The 24749-nt window shown below is 38.4% G+C and overlaps 1 protein-coding gene across 1 annotated transcript in view; it reads right to left on the bottom strand.

The window, feature by feature from the left end:
* Positions 1-708: 708 nt before the first annotated feature.
* Positions 709-24749, bottom strand: part of TMEM38B (transmembrane protein 38B) — a 101651-nt gene continuing 77610 nt past the window's right edge. The window contains exons 4-7 of the mRNA XM_038402796.2: positions 16700-16884; positions 8164-8251; positions 6047-6164; positions 709-1662 (exon numbers count right to left, since the gene is read on the bottom strand). Of these exons, the coding sequence (XP_038258724.2) occupies positions 1453-1662; positions 6047-6164; positions 8164-8251; positions 16700-16884 (601 nt within the window). The 3' untranslated portion in view covers positions 709-1452. The remainder of the gene's footprint in view (positions 1663-6046; positions 6165-8163; positions 8252-16699; positions 16885-24749) is intronic.

Below are 24749 nucleotides of genomic sequence, written 5' to 3'. Positions count from 1 at the left end.
CATTTCAGCAAAAGCTGATGGACAATTACAGCGCATCATACACTAGAAGTACTCTTACTCATTACCATCAGCAAGTAACTGCTCCACCAATGCTAGTACCAGCATAAGTGGAGAATAGACAGAGCACAAGTATTTTTATTACCATATCATATGACCCTAATCTAAAGAGGATTAAATGACAGAGGTATGAACACAGTTTTGGCACCAGTGCTATTGCCATTGCTACCATTGGTGCAGCTTAACCGGTAGCAGCAAAATGATGGGAGATTTTAATAAAAACACTAGTGCAGAAAAGGCAAGAGTGTGGGAGGAGGTGAAATCCATGTATTTATTCTACAGCCAGGGAGAAAGTTAAGGTGATAAACATTTTGAATTGGGAAAATGGGTATTTCTTGCAACATGTAATTCTCTGAGTTCCTTTCACAATGACGGTCTACCTTAGAAAGCAGGAGAAGATGTTAGATATTTGGGATAAGATGCCATGCTAGAACACATCCAATCACAGCAAAATGAAAATGGAAGAAATACTAAAAGCCATATGCTTCAATATAAATGCACATTAACAATTTAACAACAGTAATATTACGTTACTGTCTGATTTGCTGCCTACAGAACAGCAAACATTTAAATCAAAAGTTTTCAGCTGACAGTATCAAAGTGAGTTAGCTGGATAAACATTAGTGCTGAAAATTTTCTATTTTTTTTTTATTTTTTTAAAGTGCAAGAGAATTTACTTTTATTCTGGAAAGTAGAAAATGAAAAATATTCTCTAGTTTATGACTAAGAATCAAGATCAGTGCAACATGAATTATAGTAGTAATTCACATTTTTTTCTAGGGAACAAAGGCTTTGTTTTTGGCACATTTCCACAGTTTTACAGTAAAAACTATTTACAGTGTTAATTTTTTATTCACGTAATGCGAACGTTTGGTAAAATTTTACTCTAACTCCATTGCTCAATTGAACACGACTACACGAGCCTTTCATACCTTAGAATATGCTACTGTGTATAACTATCCATTTTATTCAGCTGAAAAACACTCAAAACAGAAAATATATGAAAAATAAACGATAAAGAAAAAAATAGTCAAATCTGATTGTCATTTTGTTTCCAGCTTCAGGGGGGGTTACATTTAAAAGTTGGTTTTTCATAAATATAAAAACAAAATCACAATAAATCTCTCATTTAATAAAATCATCATCACTATAAAATTTATTATTTAGTACCATTTCAGTTAGAAACGTCTACCATGATACACACATTCCCAACATTTGAGTTACAATTTATAAAATATACTTTAAAGGCTACATGGCAGCAGTGCACAAAGCTCATCACTGCTGCCAGTCTGTCACACGTATTTCCTTACATCCTGTTTTCTTTTCCCCATCATTTGAAATAGAAATGTTTCAAAGTGTTACGGTCACATGTAACAAGATAATTTTTTTGGCCACTTATTCTGTTTTCTTTGCCTGTCTTTTCTTAATGCTTTCACTGGCCTCTCCAGCAGAACGGTCACAGACTGAAGAGGTTCCATTGGAAGATAATCTGGCCTCACCCTTTACTTTAGATGGAGTTTGTTGCCAACCAAAGAGCATACGGCCCAGCACAGACTCAAAAGGAGCAAATGGAGAAACTGCAGATTGAGTCAACATCATGGTTACCTATAAAGAAAGTGGTCAAATTTAAGTTAGAAAGCCTTATCTCTCCAAATAAAAAGGCTATTTAAGAAGCAGAAGAATCAGCACATATGGGCTGATCTGCACACAAACACACACTGAAATACCTAAACCAGTTTTAATTCACACTTGTGTTATTTCAGCACAAGTCTGCATGTGGACACTCCTTTGAATGCATCCGATGAAGCGAGCTGTAGCTCACAAAAGCTTATGCTCAAATAAATTTGTTAGTCTCCAAGGTGCCACAAGTACTCCTTTTCTTTTTCCTCTAACAGAAGCATCCCATTTCAATTTTACATTAAACTCATCTGCTAAATCACAAAGACCTGCACTGAAATAACAAAAGATATAAATGAAACTTTTTTGGTGCAAGTTTATGTAGACCATCTCTAAGCTTTCAGAACGCTGAATTCCATATATCCCTAATTTGAAGACAGTGTTGTATTTTACATGTTATAAATATAGGGCATTTCTAGCCTCTGGTGCAAATCTTTGTCGAAAATAACTGCATTTCAACTAAAAATAGAAGTAAACAATCCTAAAGTGTAACACTGTTGCAAAAAAAATAGCAAGCATCATTCTGGGATGTATTAGCAGGGGGGTTGTAAGCAAGACACGAGAAGTAATTCTTCCGCTTTACTCTGCGCTGATTAGGCCTCAACTAGAGTATTGTGTCCAGTTCTGAGTGCTGTATTTGAGAAAAGATGTGGACAAATTGGAGAAAGTCCAGAGAAGATCATCATAAGTTATTACAGGTCTAGAAAACATGACCTATGAGGGAATACTGAAAAAAATTGGGTTTGTTTAGTCTAGAGAAGAGAAGAGAGGGGGAACATAGTTTTCAAGTACATCAAATGTTGTTACAAGGAGGAGGGAGATAAATTGCTCTCCTTAACCTTTGAAGATAAGACAGGAAGCAATGGGTTTAAATTGCAGCAAGGGCAGTTTAGGTTGGAGATTAGGAAAAAATTGCCTAGGGAGGTTGTGGTATCTCCATCAATGGAGATTTTTAAGAGCAGGTTAGACAAACACCTGTGAGAGATGCTCTAGATCAGGGGTGGGCAAACTTCGGCCCATCAGGGCTTTAGATCCAGCCCATGGGATTGCCACTCCCATGGTGCTGCGGGGCCCTGCACCACTCCTGGAAGCGGCCTGCACCACGTCCCTGCAGTCCCTAGGAGAGGAGGGGGCAGAGGGCTCCGTGTGCTGCCCTCACCTGTAGACACCGCCCACTGCAGCTCCCATTGGCCGGGAATGGAGAACCACAGCCAATGGGTGCTTCAGGAGAGGGCAGCATGCAAAGCCCTCTGCCACCGCGGCCCCCCCACAGGGCTGTGGTGCTGGCCACTTCTGGGAGTGGTGCAGGGCCGGCAGGGAGCCTGCCCTGGCCCCGGTGCGTGCCACTGCCACCCCAGAGCTGCTCCAGGTAAGCAGCACCAGGCCAGAGCCTGCACCCCAACCCCCTCCTGCACCCGAGCCTCCTGCCGCACCCCACACCTCTCCTGCACCCGAGCCCCCTGCCGCACCCCAACCCCCTGCCCTGAACTCCCTGCCACACCCCACCCCCTCCTGCACCACTGCCCTGAGCCCCCTCATACACTCCACACCCCTCCTCTGCCCCAACCTCCTTGCCCTGAGCACCTTCCTGCACACCACACCACACCCCCCCCTGCACCCCTGCCCCAGCCCTACATTCATGGCCCTGCATGCAATTTCCCCACTCAGATGTGGCCCTCAGGCCAAAAAGTTTGCCCACCCCGGTCTAGATAATACTTAGTCCTACCATGAGTGCAGGGGACTGGACTAGATGCTCTCTCGGGGTCCCTTCCAGTCCTATGATTTTATTTCAACTTAGGTTTATTTCAGTCTAAGTGTACACACAGAAAATAAACTAAGCTTAATAAATGCATGAAGAGTAAGCCAATGAGAAAGATGAAACAGAAGCTTTCTGTCGACAGAGGAAAAAGTCAGTGGCCTGGTGGACTTCTCTTTACAATTTTCAGTACATTGCAAGAATTATTTCACTCATAGTAACGTAAAACCAAAAACTGAACAAAAGCCTTGCTATATTAAAACTCATTATGGATAGATGTTTCTAGCCATAATTAGCAATAAAGGATGAATTATTTACCCTTAGCCTTTTTCCAATTTGTGGGTCCAAATCTGAAATCTCACACTAAGAGGAGACTGTTCATTGAAGTAAGGCTTTGTTGGGTCAGGCCCTAATTAGAAGTCTAAGGAAAACCACATTTCTAGTTCTCTTCTGACCTTGACACATCTCCAAAATAATACTTCAGATCTTCCATACATTTCAGTCTATTCTGCCTACGTAAGCAAGCATTTTCTAACCTGTTAGATATAGATATGTGACCACATGTATTTGCATATAAAGGTGTAATGTAAACTACCAAAATTCCAACTTTATCTTGACCACTGAAATGAAATATGTATAAAACAAAGCAATAAAGTTACTGTAAAATACTCTAGGGCCTTGTCCAGACTCTAATTATTAGTCATCTTATGGGCTAATTGGCAACTAATTAACATCTTAATTAATAAGATTTTTAAATGCTAATACAGACTCTTCATAAGTATTTGTTCCAGCATGAAGATTAGTTCCTGGTTGTAGTTTTCATCCCAAGGTTCAGCCATTCCTCCCCTGCCTGCTGGCAACACAGCCACTGTGGCAGAGGCTGTGGGGAATAAGGCTATGCTGGTTCTACACTACTGAAGACTCCAGGCATTGGGGTAAATCCTCAGCGGGGGGTCTGTGGCTGAACTCCACTCCCTTTGCACTACTTGAGCAGATCAGAAGGAAGGAAGGATCTGCCCCAGAGTGTTGTTTGTGGCCCCTTGACCTTGAATTGCCCCAAGCTGTAAAGGTTGGACATCACTGATTTAGGTAGCATGTATCCTAAAAAAATTCCCACGTTAAAACAAACTTATTGGGAGAACTTCCTCCAGGCCTGGGGGAAAAAGGCCTGCTTAATAGACCCAATATGGTATTTATAACCCAACACTAAAGACCAGAGTAGTACCCTGATTCTGAGAAAGGTTTCAGAAGTGTCTGGAAAGCAAGACACTACTTCATAAGTCTGTGTGTCAGACTTGCATGAACTGTGTCAGTCTAGCAGTGCATTAGTTACTAGCTGACTTCACGCTCCTAATAAGTCACCAATGCAGAACTGGTGCCACAAAGTTGTGTGTCACAATAATATGGGCTTCAGCAGTACATGGAGTCTGAGGCTGCAGACTCCCTCCCCACACCTAACTATCTCCTAACACCACATCCCTTGTATCCTGAGTGCCTCTGATGCTTAGGTGTTAAGAAAAGATAAGTCTGAAGCATTAATGATGATTACTTGCATTACTGTAGCAGCCAGGGGACCCAATATCTTAGTCAGATTTTAGAAACATAACATTTTTAGGGATGCTTTATGGGAGGCAGGCAGTTCTTTTTAAACCCTCCTCTACAGTTCACCCACTATTTTAACATCGCCTCAAGAACAGAGTGGCAACCTTCAAGATTGTTACAGCTCAGATGATACCGAGATTCCAACTTTGTCTTTTTTAGGGTTAACAGTCCTGAATATAGCCCAGCTTTTTGGGAGAAGATAAATGCAGAATATGATAGATTAGAGTTCAAACATAAGAATATTAAAGGGAAGAACAGTAAGTGTGCATATATCTCGCATGTGTACACATGCATGTGTGTGGATATACATATCCACACTTTTTATAAACAAAGAGATAGTAAACACTTTTCATATTATTTTTCTCTTCTCCTTCACCATTATTTTCTATATAGTTGAAAGATGTGTCCAAAACCAAAAACTTTTAAAAAAACAGCATGAAGACAAACAGAGCATGTTCTATCCACTTATAAACATATTCGGTGACTAGAAACACTTGGCCTTTGGCTGCAGTTCATTTTTGCTCCGCATGTATTAACAGGCTGGCAAGACAACCTGTTGTGTCTTAATTGTATCTCTCTCTCAAATAATTTAGTAACTTGAAATATCAACTCCCTGTGCCAAATTTCTGAAATATTCTTTTAATACAACTAGTAAAGGTCACAATGCAAAGAGCTTCCTGTTGGTCTGCTTCAGATATGGAAGAGTTACTTAAGACTCATGGGGGTCAGAGCTTCCACTAGTATTGGGGTAGCTCCACTGACTTCCGTTGAGCTATGCCATTTTCACCAATTGAGTTTGACCAGATCTCTCCAGAAAAAGAAAACTGAAATTAGTATTCTGGTGGCGGGTATAAAGAGAAATATTCAACAATATACATCTTGCTTTAGAAAGTACAGTGAAAAATATTGCTGTATTGCATATGTTTAAATAATTACACATTTCTGAATTCTTACCTTTGTGACCACTAGAAAGGTGGTGTAAAGGAACATAAGGTTGTGTCTTGCTATCGGTAGGTTCTGGGCATGTTGCAATGTGAAGAGTACTGCACCTACCAGAGTCACTTTTACAGGGCTGGAAACCAAACAAAATAAAGACAAGTGTGTGGATTCTCTCTCCTCCCCCTCCTATGCTGATAGAATATTTCAGCATACAAAAATATAACTATAATATTTGCTTGGCTGAAAGTAAATGATACAAAGCTTGCGGTAACGATATGGCAACATGTTCACAGGCTAATTACATGCTTTGTATACTTCTATCAGTTTTTAGTTTGCAAGCTTTCAATTTCTTAGATCTTTGTTCCTGAATTTAAAGACCACCATCCAATTTGTTTTCTCCATACTATTATTTAATTTATACATCTGATATATCCCTTTATTAGTCACCTCTAAACTAAACTGTGCCAATATTTTCACTCAGTTTTCTTATGGAAGTTTTTGCCACACCTCTAATCATTTTGTGATACTTTCTTCCCCTTGAGGATTTTCAGCTTAATTTTACTGTAGTTACTATTACTTAGTGATTCAACTTAAATTATTACTTCAGTCAACTCCTATGTGTTACTTGGGACTGAGTTAAGAATAAGCTCTCCTCATTGTGCTATAGAACAAGCTGTTCTAAGAACCCATCATTCAAGATGTCAAGAAACTGCTCGTCTAAATCTTAGACCGCTGTGACATTTGACCACTTTATAGGAGGCTGATCAGGAAGTCAGTAGTATAACTCTACTTGTATATTTTTATGATTTGGGATTCGTCAAGTTTCATTTCTTATCATACCTTTAATTAGATTCATGCGTTTAGCTTTACAACCAAAGGAGAACATTTGAAAAAAATTGTCAAGGGAATTTTTAACCAAAATAATTTCAGAATGTGAGGACAGTGATCTGTGTCCAACACCTGTCTGTTCTGGTATATTGCAATCTCAGCTTTTACTCTTCATGAGACTAGATGCAATACCACAATTTTTAACATTTAAAACTCATTCTTCCTTCAGCTAGGACATTTTTTTTTAAAGAAAGTGACTGCAGTGTTTTAAACTAGCAGAATTTACTTGTTTCACTAAGTTTGAAGTATTTAGGTGCAGCTGACACCATAAGCCTCACAATCCTTCCTTTTGGAAATAGTGTTGCTCATAATTTTTGTATTTTTCTTCTGTCATTCTTTATTACCCTGGACAGTTACATGAAACCAGCATCCCTAAATGTTTATCACATCAAAAGTCATAACTCTGTTTTTGAAATAATCATTTCCGCAGAAACCAGCTGGAAAGTCACATGGAAGGGCAAAGTGGGCATTTTAAATCCCCTATGAGCTTGTCTCCCTTTACAGCAGTAGTTTGTGGCCTGCCAGCCAGTTCCAATTCTCTCTTTTGCAGAAGCTAAACTGGGTGCTATGTAATACTCCCAATTTAGCTTCTGCGAGACAAAGAATTGAAACCTGAAACTCAAGTAGTATCTTCTATCTTGCAATGCACCAGAGACATGTGTTGATGTGTTTTAATGCTATATATTTAACAGATGGCTCGCATGTGTGTTCAGAAGAGTGCAACTGTTTTGTTTTTTTTGTTTTTTAAAGTATTTAGCGTTGGTAGAATATATCCACTAGAATGACAGTCCTAAAGTCATCTAACTACCTTCAAAATGTGTACCAGCACATGCAGGAATGCAAGTTTCCACTCACATTACCCTGCCACAATGCACTTCATTTCTGCCTTGGATGAACCAAAGCTCTGGGAGAGCTGGTTAATTTTTCTTGCCCATTCAAATGATTGTCCTCTTTGCACAAGTTGCCAACACGTTTAACAATTAGTTCCAATCCTGTGGTAATTTTGTAGTGGAGACAATTATTCATGAGGAAATCATTTAGACTAACAACTCATTCCACATAAGTCAAGCCAGGCATCACATAGTAAAGATCTGGACCCACTTTGAATTTATAAGCAGTCTACTAGCACCTATTTTTAAACGCTGCACCACAAAAATTACTCATGTAGGTATTTGAATGCGAGAGCCAAAGAGAACAAAGTTATTACAATTATTCCAGTTGTACTATGGTTTACACAAACTTACTAGGACATCTTCAGAAGTTCATTGCTTTCAGGTTTCCAAACACCTCTCACCAACTGCTCAAAGTTAGAGATTAAGCCACCACCAGCTCCTGAAAATCCAATAAATTATAACATGTCTCAATGGTATAGTCTCTTAGCGACTAAGGCCATGTCTACACCGGCAATTGAACAACAAAACTTTTGTCTTTCAGAGGCGTTAAACACCCGCCCCTCCCCAGAAAGACAAAAGGTTTGCCGCAACAAGTATCAGTATGAACAGTGCGCTGTCGGCAGGAGAGCCGACAAACAGCAGCTACACAGCCCAACTTTTAGCGGCACGGCTGTAGAGATACAGCTATGTCACTAAAAGCTGTGTAGTGCAGACAGGGTGGATAAAAATCAATGACTAAAAAAAATAAAATCTGATATTTTTGATAAAATGCTTAGAGGGAAAAAAGCAACCTAAAGATCCATTATAGCTCAAAGATATCATCATGGAATAGGGATTATAAATTCTAATTCTATAGTATGAGACAACATATTCATGTAATGTTTTAAAAAAGTATTGTAAATGAGTTCCAATAGTTAATGGATTAGGGACCCAATCTTATGGGATTCCAGAGGCTTCTGTATAGATTATTTATTTCTATCTACCCAATGGGACTCAGTGCTCAGTCTAGAAGATACCATCAGAAATGCTTAGTTTTGCCATTTTTAAAATGGATTTGTGACTCCAGAGATAACATGCTTGTTAACAGCAAAAAATGTTTTTAAATAAATAAATAAATAATTAGGAGGCGAGAAACAGACCACAGCCTTATTGTCCCTCTGCAAATTTGTGTACACAGGGTTAATCCCTTATCTCTCTCTAAAAGTGCAAAGTTTTAAAAAGTTCAATGAATAGAAGATTGTTAGGGGCAGAATAGATCTGGACAAGGAGAAGTCTGGAAATAAATGTGAGAAGGGAGGGACAGACATTAGAAACAAAAGTGAAACTGTTGGAGCAACAAATTCCAGAAGTCTTGAGGTCTTTCTGAGTGTAGCCTTCATTGATCTACCATACCATTCTCTCACTAGAAGGGAAAACCTATAATGACAGCAGGCCTTAAGACCCAGTTTGGGAATATTTTAATGAAATTCCCCTACCTGTGGGTCAGACAGGCATGTGTGCAAAATGCAAACAGTGCAACAAAAATTCAAGGCCTGAATGAAACATCATGAGAAGTGTTCCTTCTCAGGAGGAAGCTGCGTTGAAGATGATGAAAGGATCTGAATATGAAGGATCTTCAGATTGGTAAACTTTTTTATTTCATGCTTCTTTCTTAAGGACTGCCTGTCTTCCTTCTGGACTATTCTTGAATTCTCATGTTTGAGCAAAAAAAATATAGTTGTTACTCTATGGTACTAGCATTTTAGATGCAGTTGTGAAAAAAATAAATAGCTGAAATAGGCAGATCTTCCTTTTACAATTGCACCTTTAAAGTAGTGCTGAGTGTCAGTGAATGCAATGAGGAGTATTAAATGAGCAGTATGGCAATAATAATTAAACAACTGCATTGACTTATTTTGTTTAGGAGAATCCATCCTCAACATACAGGATTCTGAAGACTATCCACCTTCAAGATCACCATCATTTTCTATAGTTTCAGAGTTATCTGCCAATGAAAGTATTTCAGTCACATCATGTATGTCACATAGCCACAGTATATCACCTGTAGCAAAAAGAAAAAAAAAATCTCCATCATCCAGAGAAAACCATAGGTAAGTTTGTGATAAGAACCAGCAGATTACAAAAAGATGAAGAAATTACCTGGTTTGTTTATGCAACAAACTCTCCTTTCTGTATGATTGAAAACCCACACTTCATTAACATGGTTCAGTCATTAACAGCAGGATACAGTCCACCCAACAGAGCAGATGCTGCAGACAAATTGCTGGATAACGTGTATGAAAGAAATTGAGCCGTGTGCAAAAGGTCTAGAGGGTAAAATTGTTAACCTGAGTCTTGATGGGTGGAGCAATGTCCACAATGATCCTGTTGTACGTGCTTGTGAGACAACAGAAGACGGGAAGGTCTTCCTTCCAGAAATAGTTGATACAACAGGAAATGCACACACAGCAGAATTCTTACAGGAAGTAACAGTAAAAGCTATAACAAACTGACAAAAAAATTCAAATGTCTACAACACAGCTTGGTCACAGACAATGCTGCAAGTGTATCCAAGATGAGAAGGAATTATTTAAAAAAGAGTGAAGAGAGTCCCAAGCTAACAACATACAGTTGCAGTGCTCATTTGATGCACCTCCCAGCCAAAGACTTCAGTTTTACAGTAATGAAAGCTAATGTTGTTGAAATTGCAAAATATTCCGTAACAACCACTTTGCAGCAGGTGCTCTGAAAAAAGTGGGAGGAACCAAGCCAACTCTCCCACAAGATGTGCGATGGAAGTGGACTGTTTTGAGCACTGTATCAAGAACTGGCCTAATCTGACGACAGTGTGTGAACAAAACCATGAAAAAAATAGATGGCCCTGTCACAGCCAAAGTTCTCAACACCGGGCTTAAGAGAAATGTTGAACACATGCTGAGTACCCTGAAGCCTATTTCTGAAGCCTTGAACAAAACGCAGGGAAATAGCTGTTTTATTGCTGATGCTGTTGAAATCTGGAAGGAACTGAGTGAGATCTTAAAAAGAGAAATATGCAATGACAAAGTTAAAATTACAAGCATTAAAAAAACAAATGGGACAAGCACCATCTCCAGCTCATTTTCTTGCAAATATTCTCAGTACTTGGTACCAAGGTCAAACCTTAACTGCTGAAGAAGAGGAGTTGGCTAGGACATGGACATCCAGCAAACATCCCTCCATAATGCCAACTATAATGAACTTCAGAGCCAAAGGTAAACCATTCAAGAAACATATGTTTGCTAATGATATTTTAAAGAAAGTCACCCCAGTGAACTGGTGGAAGTCACTTAAGCACTTGGATTCAGAGACTGTTGAAGTAATAATCTCACTTTTAACAGCAGTAGCTTTTTCTGCCGGGGTAGAAAGAATATTTTCTTCCTTTGGACTAATTCATTCCAAATTGAGAAATGGTTTTGGACCTGAAAAAAGCAGGAAAGCTTGTTTTCTTTTCCAGATTATGAACAAACAGGAAAATGAAGGTGAAGATGGCTGAGTTAGCTGCAGAAGCCAATATTTTAAGTTTGTCAGCCAGTTCTACACGAGAGAGTCCATTTCATTTTTTGTTGTTTTTTTTTTAAATTTCATTTAACTATTTTAGTTAAAAACAATTTTAACAAAAACAAACCTGATTTTATAAAACTTGAATGTTTAACTAAATTCAAAAATTCATATGCTTGTTTTGTTAAAATATTATATGTTTTCTGTTCAAGAAAAAAATCCAGAATACATAATGTTGTTTTAGTTAAAAAAAAATTTAAAATGTTTGTATGGTGATGTTCTCCTCCTAATACAGCATAGCAAGAAAATCCTCCAAATATTAATGATTAACCTGTTGAATTGGAGATCGTTCACCTCCCAATGACTTCATAAAAATCTGCTTCAATTACCTTTGCTAAATGAAATAACCAAACAATCCTTCATTTTCTGATATAGCTGTAAAACTAATCTGAAAAGTTTTCAAAATAAATCACTTTAAGATGTATCGTGTGTAGCTTCTAAAAACAAAACCTACACCCATCTCTGAGTTGTAGAAGACTATATATTAAGGTTATAACCACCAATAAGAATGCACTTTTATGTAGAAATCCATGATTAAACAGAGTCTTCCTGACTAGTGATTTAAATCATGATTTAAATCAAATCCACCCTGAGTGTAGACAAGCCCTCACAGTTCAGTGTGCTCTTCCTATGGCTCTGCAAACTCCCTTTATTTCAATGGGGGCAGGATCTGACTCCAAAAGTACAGATTTGAACATAGTCTAAAACTTTCAGTAGTGATTAGTGACACAGGTGACCTACCTGAGACACCTTAAAGAGACCTGATTGCCAAGCAGCTGCCATCTGAAAATCAGGCCCTGTTAAGGTGCCTCAAGTTGGGTACACAAAGCTTAGACACCAAAAATTTAGGCAATGTATTCTTGTCTAACAGGAAACAAAAATTCAGCATGGGAGAGGGGTAAGGAGAAGGGTTTGAGGTTTATAAAAACTGGAGAACCTTTTTGGAAAGGAGAAGCCTTTTCAGGAAGGGTGAGCTCCACCCAAACTAAAACAGAACCAGATTGCTGGCTTATAAAATTAAAAATGTTGTTGAGGAGGTTTTGAACTAAGAACTGGGGACAGCTGACCGGTATGGAGGAGCATGCACTCAGACAGAACCATCCTGTAGGGAGGCTCTAGTCACAGGGATTCTCTATCTCAGTAAAGAGTAGATGACAAAAGTTGACAAAGCACAGGTAGGAACTGAAAAGAAGCAGTCAATTGAGACAGTCCCATTCAATCACATCACATAATGGCAGACAATTAAAAAATGACAAATTTTGTAAGTACTCTTACACAAATACTAAGATGGGTGACCTTGAGTACCTGGTATTAAAATGAGGATATTGATACAATAGGCATCACAGAAACTTGGTGAAATGAGGATAATCAATGGGACACAGTAATACAAAATATATAGGAATGAAAATGTAGATTGTGCAGGTGGGGGAGTGGCACTGTATGTGAAAGCAAGCATAGAATCAAATATACTAAAAATCTGAAAGCAAAGAATACTATAGAATCTCTATGGATAAAAATTTCATGCTTGAATAACAGTAGAAATATACTACTGACTATCCGCTCAGGAAAGTGATAGTGACTGTGAAATGCTCAGAGCGATTAGAGAGGCTACAAAAATACAAAACTCAGTAATAATGGGAGATCTCAACTATATCCATACTGACTGAGTACATGTCACCTCAAGATGGGATGCGGAGATAAAGTTTGTAGACACCATTAATGACTGCTTCTTGGAGCAGCTAGTCCTGAAACCCACAAGGGGAGAGACAATTCCTTATTTAGTCCTAAGTGAAGCACACAATCTGATCCAACAGGTGAATATAACTGAACCATTCGGTAATAGCAACCATAATATATTCAAATTTAGCATCCTGTGGGAGGGAAAAATATCAAAGAAGCCCAATACAGTAGCATTTAACTTCAAGGGAAAGAGGAACTACTCAAAAATGAGGAAGCTAGTTACACAGAAATTAAAAGGTACATTCGCAAGAGCAAAATACCTGCAAGCTGCATGGAAACTTGTTCAAGACATTATAATGGAGGCTCAAATTAAATGTATATCCCTAATTAAAAAAAATAGTAAGGTGACAAACAAGTGCCACTATGGCTAAACAGATTAAAAGAGATTAGAGGCAAAAAGGCATCCTTTAAAAAATTTGAAGTCAAATCCTACTGAGGAAAATAGAAATGAGTATAAACTCTGGCAAATCAAGTGTGGAAGTATAATTGGGCAGACCAAAAAAGATTTTGAAGAGCTACTAGCAAAAGGTAAAATATTTGTTGTTAGTTTTTGTAAGTACATTAGAAGCAAGAAGTCTGCCAAACAATCAATCAGTGAAACCACTGGACGATCGAGGTGCTAAAGGAAGACAAGGCTATTACAGAAAAGCTACATGAATTCTTTGCATTGGTCTTCACTGCAGAGGATGTGTGGGAGAGTCCCACTCCTGAGCTCTTCTTTGTAGATGACCGATCCGAGGAACTGTCCCAGATTGAGGTATCTATAGAATTGGTTTTGGACCAAACTGAAAAATTGAACAGTAATAAGTCACCAGGACCAGATGGTATTTACTGATTAGTTCTGAAGGAACTCAAATACGAAATTGCAGAGCTACTAACTGTGGTATAAAGAAAAGCAGGACTTGTGGCACCTTAGAAACTAACAAGTTTATTTGAGCATAAACTCTCGAAAGCTTATGCTCAAATTTGTTAATCTCTAAATCGCCACAAGTCCTGCTTTTCTTTTTGTGGATACAGACTAACATGGCTGTTACTCTGAAACCTAAACTGTGGTATGTAATCTATCACTTAAATCAGCTTCTGTACCAGATGACTGGAGGATAGCTAATGTGATGCCAATTTTTTAAAAAGGCTCCCTCTAATTTTTGACAGGTCGCATGTGCAAAAAATTTCTTCTGTGCAGTTTTGTGCGCATGGTGTTTCACCATGTGCATGGGGTTTAGGATCTGTGTTCCTAAATCCTGGCAATTACAGGCCTAACTTCAGTACCAGGCAAACTGGTTGAAACCATAGTAAAGAACAGAATTACCAGACACATAGATGAACATAATTTGTTAGGGAAGAGCCAACATGGCTTTTGTAAAGGGAAATCATGCCTCACTACTCTATTAGAATTTTTGAAAGAGTCAAACAAACGTGGACAGGGGGATCCAGTGGGTATTGGACTTTCAGAAAGTCTTTGCAAAGGCCCCTCCAAAGGCTCTTAAGCAAAGTAAGCAGTCATGGGATAAGAGGGAAGCTCCTGTCACGGATCGGTAACTGGTTAAAAGACAGGAAACAAAGGGAAGAAATAAATGGTTAGTTTTCAGAATCGAGAGAGGTAAATAGTGGGATCCCCCAGGAGTCTGTATTGGGCCCAGTGATGTTCAACGTATTCACAAATGATCTGGAAAAAGAGGTAAAGGGAGGTGGTAAAATTTGCAGATGATACAAAATTACTCATGATAATTAAGTCCAAAGCAGACTGCAAATAGTTACAAAAGGTTCTTACAAAACTGGGTGACTGGGCAACAAAATGGCAGATGAAATTCAGTGTTGATAAATACAAAGTAATGCACATTGGAAAACAATCTCAACTATGTATACCAAATGATAGGGTCTAAATTAGCTGTTACCACTCAAGGAAGAGATCCTGGAGTCTTCGTAGATAGTTCTTTGAAAACATCCGCTCAATGTGCAGCGGCACTCAAAAAAGCTAATAGAATGTTAGGAACCATTAGGAAAAGGATAGAGAAGACAGAAAGTGTAATAACACTATATAAATCCATGATATGCTACACCTTGAATACTGTGTGCAGTTCTAGTCAGCCCATCTCAAAAAAGCTATATTAGAATTGGAATAGGTACAGAGAAGGGCAACAAAAATTATTAAGGGTATGGAACAACTTTCATATGAGGAGAGATTAATAAGACTGGGACTTTTCAGCATGGAAAAGAGACGGTTAAGGAGGGATATGACAGAGGTCTATAAAATCAAGAATGGTGCAGAGAAAGTGAATAAGAAAGTGTTATTTACCCCTTCACATAGAACAAGAACCCAGGGTCACCCACTGAAATAGGCAGCAGGTTTAAAACAAACAAAAGGAAGTTCTACGACACACAATGCAGAATCAAGCTCTGGAACTTGTGGCCAGGGGATATTGTGAAGGCCAAAACTGTAACTAGGTTCAAAAAAGAATTAGGTAAGTTCATTGAGGATAGGTCCATCTATGGATATTAGCCAAAATGATTAGGGATGAAACCCCATGTTCTGAGCGTTTTAAGCCCCTAACTGCCAGACGCTGGGAGTGGAAAATAGGGGATGGAGCAGTCACTAATTGCCCTGGTCTGTTCATTGCCTCTGAAGCATCTGACATTGGCCACTGTCAGAAGACAGGACAGTGGGCTAGGACCACCACTGGTCTGACCCATTATGGCCATTCTTATGAGAATCCATTTTCTTCCAGGATCATAGATGGCAATTTATATATAGGCATATACATATGGGGAAGAGAGCAAGTGCGCATCCACACATCCCAATACACAATCTAGAAGATTTCCATTATAGGGAAAACAATCAAAGATTACTAGAAGTATACGTGTGTGAGTGTAGAGGAAATAAGGCATAAGAAGAATGTGGCACTCTCTGTTCAGTAAATTCTATAAGAAACCCAACACAAGTTAGAATTACTTCTGTTAATGTGTCTGTGGGCTCCCAAGCAGAGTGGAAATAAACCATAAAGCAGAGCTAAAAAAGTAAAGCCAGAGTTGAGCCAGTGGTCTCTTTACTTTAGTGGGATATAAAGTACAAAAGTAAAGCAAACACTGCTGCTCTGAAGTGTACAATACATTTCTAGATATAATATGTTGTAGTTATTTAATTTAGGCGACAACTCGATTAAATGAGATTGAACACACTAGAGGCATTTTATCTGATTAAAGTACTGGGACATGCAAAAAAATTAGAAAAGTAACAGTCCTGCTATATAGAACAACTTCTGTAAGAACAGTTCCATTGGAAAGTTAATGATAAGGATCAAGTTATATAGTAGCCTTGCATGAGGATAGGCATCTTTCTTCCTAAGGGCTAGACATGGTTCCCTCCAAAGCCAGTCAATGCCATCCTTCATCTAACCAAAGAAATTGCTGCACAGACACACAGACTTTCCCTCCTCGAGGGAGACCAGTTGGAATGGTAGCCTTAAATTCACACACGGTAGATCATGGTGTTATTGCTAAGACCACATGGTTCACAATTTAAATACCACTTTAAACTTCACAATTCATCAGAACAAGAGATTTTACACATTACCTCTGGCCCAGCCAACAGCTACCATGATAAGCCAGGCATTTTTGTAGTGGCTGTTTGCATGTGCAATTCCAGCTGTTATTTTCCAAGTCCTAGTCACTTCTTTCATTCCTGCAACCATCAGTCGAAGAGGCAGAAAGGAAAAGCATCGGTAGACCATGTCGTGTGGACAAAAAAATACAAGATACCTGAAATTTAGAAGAAAATTTCTATTTAAAAATCTCTTGGCAACAAAGTTACACTCCTAAATCATCTTTTAAAAATAAATTTTGGAGCATCACTAAGAGTTCTTTAATATTATCCCTATACTTCATATATCTTTTAGTGCTTTAGGTCCAAAATGAAAATTAGAATATTTCCTTTTTAGAATTTACCTCATTAAATCTCTTTCTGGATATTTATACTGCACCCATCACCTGATATTTGAGCACCTAAAATATAAGGTCATTACACAAAATATATATTCCCAAACATCATAAATTGTTTATCAAGGCTTCCTTAAAGTACAATAGAACAAATTGAACCCATCCTTGAAATGGAACACATTTCTTTAAGCTTATAGATCACCAGGACTCCTCTCTCAAGTTGCTATCCAGCTTGAATGTTGGTTTATTGTTTAAAAAAAAGTAAACTTTGTATAAACATTTGAGCTTCTTTGGATTGTTAAAATAGTATTGGAGCAGAATGGGAATTCACTTATATTCGGACACAGGACACTCATACTGCCAGTGACACAAAATTATACAACTTTAGCAAGACTGCCATCCTTGTTAAAGTCAATGCCAGTTGTGATTTAAAGCTATTTTCAAATACATTTCACTTCTTACAGTGAGCAGTGCTTTTAACTTTTTGGACTTTCAGATTACGGGGCTAAGCAAACTGGTGTAGTTTTCTTTAAAAGAAGAACGCTGGTATACGGTGTTCAGAATTTAAGGACTCTACAGCCATGAGCTCCAATTTATCCAAAATGGGCTCTTTTACCCCACTTGCCATTTCCACCCCAAGCGGGCTGGACTTCAAGATGGTCCTCTGTAGTCTCATGTTTTAACAATTCAAGGACACTCATGTTCAAACAAATTTACTTTTTATAACAATACCAAATTTGTAACAAAAATCTTATATCTTTTACTTTGATAGCCTTTTCATTTTTAGATTATACTACCCATTTTTGATTTAACTGGGTTTGATTCACAGTCATAGGTCCAGTGCCTTAAACTGAGTGCACTATTGTTGTGGACTGTATACTTAAATCAGTCTTTACAGTTTCATTGCTGCCCAAGATGGGCTATCATATACTGGATGTGAACTGCAGCCCCTTAGCCCAGCCCTAGCCCCTTGGAAATCAGTACAGCTGCTCCAACACAATAGGACAAGAATCAGTTGGTGTGTGGAGCTCTGTTTTGTCCCTACTCAGTTCTTCTGGGGAGCGAGTCTTTTGGCTAGGCCTGGAAAGGAGTTAGCACCCTCCTTGCAAAGGCTAAGATCCATCAAGTCTTACTATTTCTTGAGACTTATGAAATTTGACTCTAGTACCATTGCCTGTGACTATTCTGAAGACAAAATGCCACATGAAAGCTGTGCTCAGAACTTGCTGGCAAAGAAGCAGATCTAGGTCTTTGCAGGAATTAAACCCATGTCCTTGAAATCCCAAGAGGGAGAAGAAGAGGAATAAAAAAGGGAGGAAACAGTGATAGGGAAGTTGAAACTGTTGAGGCACATATTCAAAATATCTGGATCTGCCCCCTATAGTTTTGAATGCCTTCCTCCAGTGCAAGAGTAGACGCCCTTTCCCAAACAGAACTGAAGTTCTGGATTCAATAATTATGACTGTGACTGTATGCAATCATTGAATATATCTGAATAGCAACATAGGATTGAGGATACTTTAGCATAATCTAAACCTTTAAAAATGAGACATGAAAGGACTAAGTAAAATAATTTGTATGATTTCATCTGCGCAATAACCCATTTCTTATGTGCAACAGATGTCACAAGTTGCATTACTGCATGATTACTGTTCAAATAAGAGGTTTCAGAGTAGCAGCCATGTTAGTCTGTATTCGCAAAAAGAAAAGGAGTACTTGTGGCACATTAGAGACTAAAATTTATTTGAGCACAAGTTTAGTCTCTAAGGTGTCACAAGTATTCCTTTTCTTTTTGTTCAAATAAGAGCACATCTGCATACACTTTTTTCTTTTGCACTGACTACTGATCCGTTTTCCCTCCTCTTGTATATGAAAGCAATTATTGAACTTAATTGTTCCATGGTATATAAGAAAAAGACTGATCAGGCATCAGTGCATGACAGTGTGGATGCAGATTATATGTGCAAAAAGAAAAGGAGGACTTGTGGCACCTTAGAGACAAAAATTTATTTGAGCATAAGCTTTCGTGAGCTACAGCTCACTTCATCGGATGCATGCAGTGGAAAATACAGTGGGGAGATTTTATATACACAGAGAACATGAAACCATGGGTGTTACCATACACACTGTAACGAGAGTGATCAGGTAAGGTGAGCTATTACCAGCAGGAGAGAGAGAGAGAAAAAAAACTTTTTGTAGTGATAATTAAGATGGGCCATTTCCAGCAGTTGACAAGAACGTGTGAGGAACAATGCGGGGGGAGGGAGGAAAACAAACATGGGGAAATAGTTTTACTTTATGTAATGACACATCCACTCCCAGTCTTTATTCAAACCTAGGTTAATTGTATCCAGTATGCAAATTAATTCCAATTCAGCAGTCTCTTGTTGGAGTCTGTTTTTGAAGTTTTTTTTGTTGAAGAATTGAAATTTTTAGGTCTGTAATCGAGCGACCAGAGACTTAAGAGTTCTCCGACTGGTTTTTGAATGTTATAATTCCTGACGACTGATCATCATCATCATCAAGGATCTACAACCTATCCTGAAGGACGACCCATCGCTCTCAGAGATCTTGGGAGACAGGTCAGTCCTTGCTTACAGACAGCCCCTCAACCTGAAGTAAATACTCATCAGCAACCACACACCACACAACAAAAAACGCTAACCCAGGAACCTATCCTTGCAACAAAGCCCGTTGCCAACTCTGTCCACATATCTATTCAGGGGACACCATCATAGGGCCTAATCACATCAGCCACACTATCAGAGGCTTGTTCACCTGCACATCTACCAATGTGATATATGCCATCATGTGCCAGCAATGCCCCTCTGCCATGTACATTGGCCAAACCGGACAGTCTCTACGTAAAAGAATATATGGACACAAATCAGACGTCAAGAATCAGTTCAAACATTCAAAAACCAGTTGGAGAACACTTCAGCCTCCCTGGACACTCAATTACAGACCTGAGGGTGGCTATCCTTCAACAAAAAAAAACTTCAAAAACAGACTCCAACAAGAGACTGCTGAATTAGAATTAATTTGCAAACTGGATACAATTAATTGAGGCTTGAAAAAAGACTGGGAGTGAATGTGTCATTACACAAAGTAAAACTATTTCCCCACATTTGTTTTCCTCCCTCCTCCCACTGTTCCTCACACGTTCTTGTGAACTGCTGGAAATGGCCCACCTTGATTATCACTATAAAAAGGTTTTGGGTCCCCCCCCCCCCCCCCCGCTGGTAATAGCTCACCTTACCTGATCACTCTCATTACAGTGTGTATGGTATCACCCTTTCACCCTTTGTTTCATGTTCTCTGGGTATATAAAATCTCCCTACTGTATTTTCCACTGCATGCATCCGATGAAGTGAGCTGTAGCTCACGAAAGCTTATGCTCAAATAAATTTGTTAGTCTCTAAAGTGCCACAAGTACTCCTTTTCTTTTTGGAGATGCAGACAAACACGGCTGCTACTCTGAAACCTGGAAGATTGTATGGTGCAACTGCTATTTACAATAGCAAATTAAATCTCTGGATATTGAATATATAAACTCTGGCCATTGGTAAATTGTAGTCACATATCGGGGGCAAGAGTTCGATCCAATACTTAGGCTTCTTTTAACCTGAAGTGTTCTGAGAAAGGCTGCAACTCTGCATGCCACTATGGTCAGTCATGCAAAATAAAAATCACAACTGAACTGAAATACTGAAGTTAAGAATGTTAAGTGGTCAGTGAACAACTGAAAAACAAGGAGTTCTCAGATTAGTCTTTTTAATATCAAATTAATAATTCAGTGACACTTATTTGCATGTATGTGTGTATGTTTAAGAATTTGTTCATTAATAAGCCAAGCACTACCTATTGCAAGTGTTATAGGTATTTTTAATCCATTTTATAAAAATCATGGTTTCGTCCATCCAGCCCAAGGGAACATTTTAATATTTTGTTTCACTATGCAATTTGTAAGTGATCAGTGTAATAATTACAAACAATTACATATGCAAAGTATTTGTGGCTGAATATTGAATTGCTAACATTTACTTTCACAGCATTCTCCCATGCTAGCGGTTCCTTCATATAAATACTACTGTAGAGTGACAATATCTACACGGGACAAAATTAATTCTTTTGTAAGCAGGTGTTGCAGTAAATGGAATTTCACCTCCCTACTCCAAGGGATTAATTTGCCTTAATATTTTTGTACTACTCAGCCTGCTTAATAATTAACTTATTAATGGAAGTTATTAAAAAGCCCATAAATTGTGGGGAAATCTAAATGGATTTTACCAGTTTTAGGTGTTTCGTGTTGGTGCTGTAATTATGAAGCATAGTATTTGCATTTTCAATATCAAAAACAGAAAAAAATAGTTATTGAAAAACTAGACTGTGCATAGCATTCTGTGGAACAATGGCAGAATCATCCACAGTTCTCTACTTTGTTATTTTCTACTATCCTCCAAACACTTATTTTATGCAACTACCAACAGCTACCAGTAGATGTTACTATTCCACATAATGATTTAAAATGTTATTGATGCTGAATTACCAGAGAAAAAAGTGTCACATTACCAGTTTATATATTAAGATATGAATTCTGCTATAATTTACTTTAAGACCAAATAGGAATCATATAATAAGTCAATGTAAAGTTCTAGCAGTGAGCAAGAATGACAGGTTTTTTACATAACTAATAGTTCTAAAGGTTTCATAATGTTTGTATTGGGTCATGAGCAATACACACCATTTTCACTTAAGTCTGATTTAACAGGACATTTGGTTTATATACCATCGTCTTGCTCTTTAACATCTTTTGGTGCATCGTCAACATTAAAAAAGTCATTTGTGGAAAAGGTACATCTAGTTACATGTAACCCTCAAGATTACAGAATATACATTTCTCTATTTCTTTCCAGTTTGTATACCATTTTACTGTTTTCCCTGGATGCACCCGAACAGGAATCTGTCCTTTATACATCTCATTCAGCAAGAGTATGAATTTTTTAAAATAAAAATCTGATTTTATAACAGGCTGCAATTATAAAGCCAGTAGGAGGACTGAGGGGAGACCTAGTACCCAATACTGTTTAGTCATTTATAATTGAGTAGATTTCAAGGAGATCCTGTCCTTAAAAAAAAAAAAAAAAAAAATCAAATAGTTAACTTTCTTGTAACCAGTTTCTAAAAGTAAATTCTATATAGGGATTTGTGAGTTTGAAGTTTTGTTCAGAAAATATATTTTAAAGGAAATTAAACTACAGTATATACTCGTTCATTAGCCCATTCTTTATAAGCCGACCCCCCAAGATGGATAGGTAAAAATAGTAAAAACCTGTATGACTCTCTCATAAACCGACCCTATATTTCAGGGGCTGGCAAACTTTGGTTCCTGGCCCATTAGGGTAAACCGCTAGCGGGCCTGGATGTTGCCACTTCCCGCAGCTCCCATTGGCTGGGAACGGCAAACCGCAGCCACAGGGAGCTGAGGGGCTCCATGCCTGCACACGCTCCAGGTAACAAAACAACCATGTATTAGATATTCAATTCAATGATTCCATAGAGTTTAAAATCATCAAATTTTGGTGTAAACCGGTTTAAGCCAACCCCCGCTCTTTGATGAGTCAGTTTACCAAAAATATTCAGCTTATGAACGAGTATATACGGTAACAACTGTTACAAGACTACATTCAGAAAGTAGTTTTCATCTCTTCCACCTGAGAATGTCAATAACACTCATTTCATTTAACAAAACGAGCATAAAATAGAATCATAGGACTGGAAGGGACCTCAAGAGGTCTAATCCAGGTCCCTGCACTCATGGCAGAACTAAGTATTATCTAGACTATCAGATGTTTGCCTAACCTACTCTTAAAAATTTCCAAGGATGGAGATTCCACAACCTCCCTAGGCAATCTATTTCAGTGCTTAACTACCCTGACATTAAGTTTTTCCTAACGTCCAACCTAAACTGCCCTTGCTTCAATTTAAGTCCATTGCTTCTTGTCCTATCCTCAGAGGTTAAGAAGAACAATTTATCTCCCTCATCCTTGTAACAACCTTTTATGGACTTGAAAACTTATGTCCTCTCTCAGTCTTCTCTTCTCCAGACTAAACAAACCCAATGTTTTCAATCTTCCCTTATAGTTCATGTTTTCTAGACCTTTAATCATTTTTGTTGCTCTTCTTTGGACTTTCTCCAATTTGTCCACATCTTTCCTGAAATGTGGTGCCCAGAACTGGACACAATAGTCCAGCTGAGGCCTAATCCGCATGGAGTAGAGTGGAAGAATTACTTCTCATGTCTTGCTTACAACACTCCTGATGACAATGCCAGAATTATGTTGTTGGTTTTTTGGGTTTTTTTGGCAACAGTGTTCACCGTTGACTCATTTAGCTTGTGGTCCGCTATGACCCCCAGATCCCTTTCTGCAGTACTCCTTTTTAGGCAGTCATTTCCCATTTTGTATGTGTGCAACTGATTGTTCCTTCCTAAGTGGAGTTCTTTGCATCTGTCCTTATTGAATTTCATCCTATTTCCTTCATACCACTTCTCCAGTTTATCCAGATCACTTTGAATTATAATCCTATTCGCCAAAGCACTTGCAACCCTTCCCAGCTTGGTATCGTCCACAAAACTTTATAAGTGTTCTCTCTATGGTATTACTGAAATCATTGAAGAAGATATTGAACAGAACCGAATCCAGAACTGGTCCCTGTGGGACCTCACTTGATATGCCCTTCCAGCTTGACTGTGAACCTCTGATAACTACTCTCTGGGAATGGTTTTCCAACCAGTTATGCACCCACCTTATAGTAATTTCACCTCAGTTGTATTTCCCTAGTTTGTTTATGCGAAGGTCATGTGAGACAGTATCTAAAGACTTACTAAAGTCAAGATGCATCACAAATACCACTTCCCCTGATCCACAAAGCTTGTTATCCTGTAAAAGAAAACTATTTGGTTGGTTTGCCATAATTTGTTCTTGACAAATCCATGCTGTCTGTTACTTATCACTTTATTATCTTCTAGCTGTCTGCAACGTGATTGCTTAATTATTTGCTCCATTATCTTTCCGGGTAAAGAAGTTCATCTGACTAGTCTGTATTTCCCCAGGTTGTCCTTATTTCCTGTATTTGCCCTTTCCCAGTCCTCTAGAACCTCTCCTGTCTTCTATAACTTTTCAAAGATAATTGCTAATGGCTCAAATATCTCCTCAGTCAGCTCCTTGAGTATTCTAGGATGTATTTCATCAGGCTCTCGTGACTTGAAGACATCTAACTTGTCTAAGTAATTTTTAACTCGTTCTTTCCCTATTTTAGCCTCTGATGCTACCTCATTTTCACTGGCATTCACAATGTTAGATGTCCAATCGCTAACCAACCTTTTTGGTGAAAAAAGCAAACAAAAATGTCATTTAACACTTCTGCCATTTCCACATTTTCTGTTTCCCTTCTCATTGAGTAATGGGCCTGCTCTGACCTTGGTCTTCCTCTCGCCTTTAATGTATTGTACAATGATTTCTTATTACCCTTTATGTCTCTAGCTAGTTTAATTTCATTTTGTGCCTTGGCCTTTCTAATTTTGTCCCTACATACTTGTATTATTTGTTTTTATTCCGATTTTGTAATTTGACCTTGTTTCCACTTTTTGTAGGACTCTTTTTTGGAGTTTCAGATCATCGAAGATC

This window comes from Dermochelys coriacea, chromosome 5 (assembly GCF_009764565.3).
Source record: "Dermochelys coriacea isolate rDerCor1 chromosome 5, rDerCor1.pri.v4, whole genome shotgun sequence".
NCBI classification, from domain to species: Eukaryota; Metazoa; Chordata; order Testudines; family Dermochelyidae; genus Dermochelys; species Dermochelys coriacea.
This window is presented reverse-complemented; position numbering and strand designations above follow the sequence as displayed.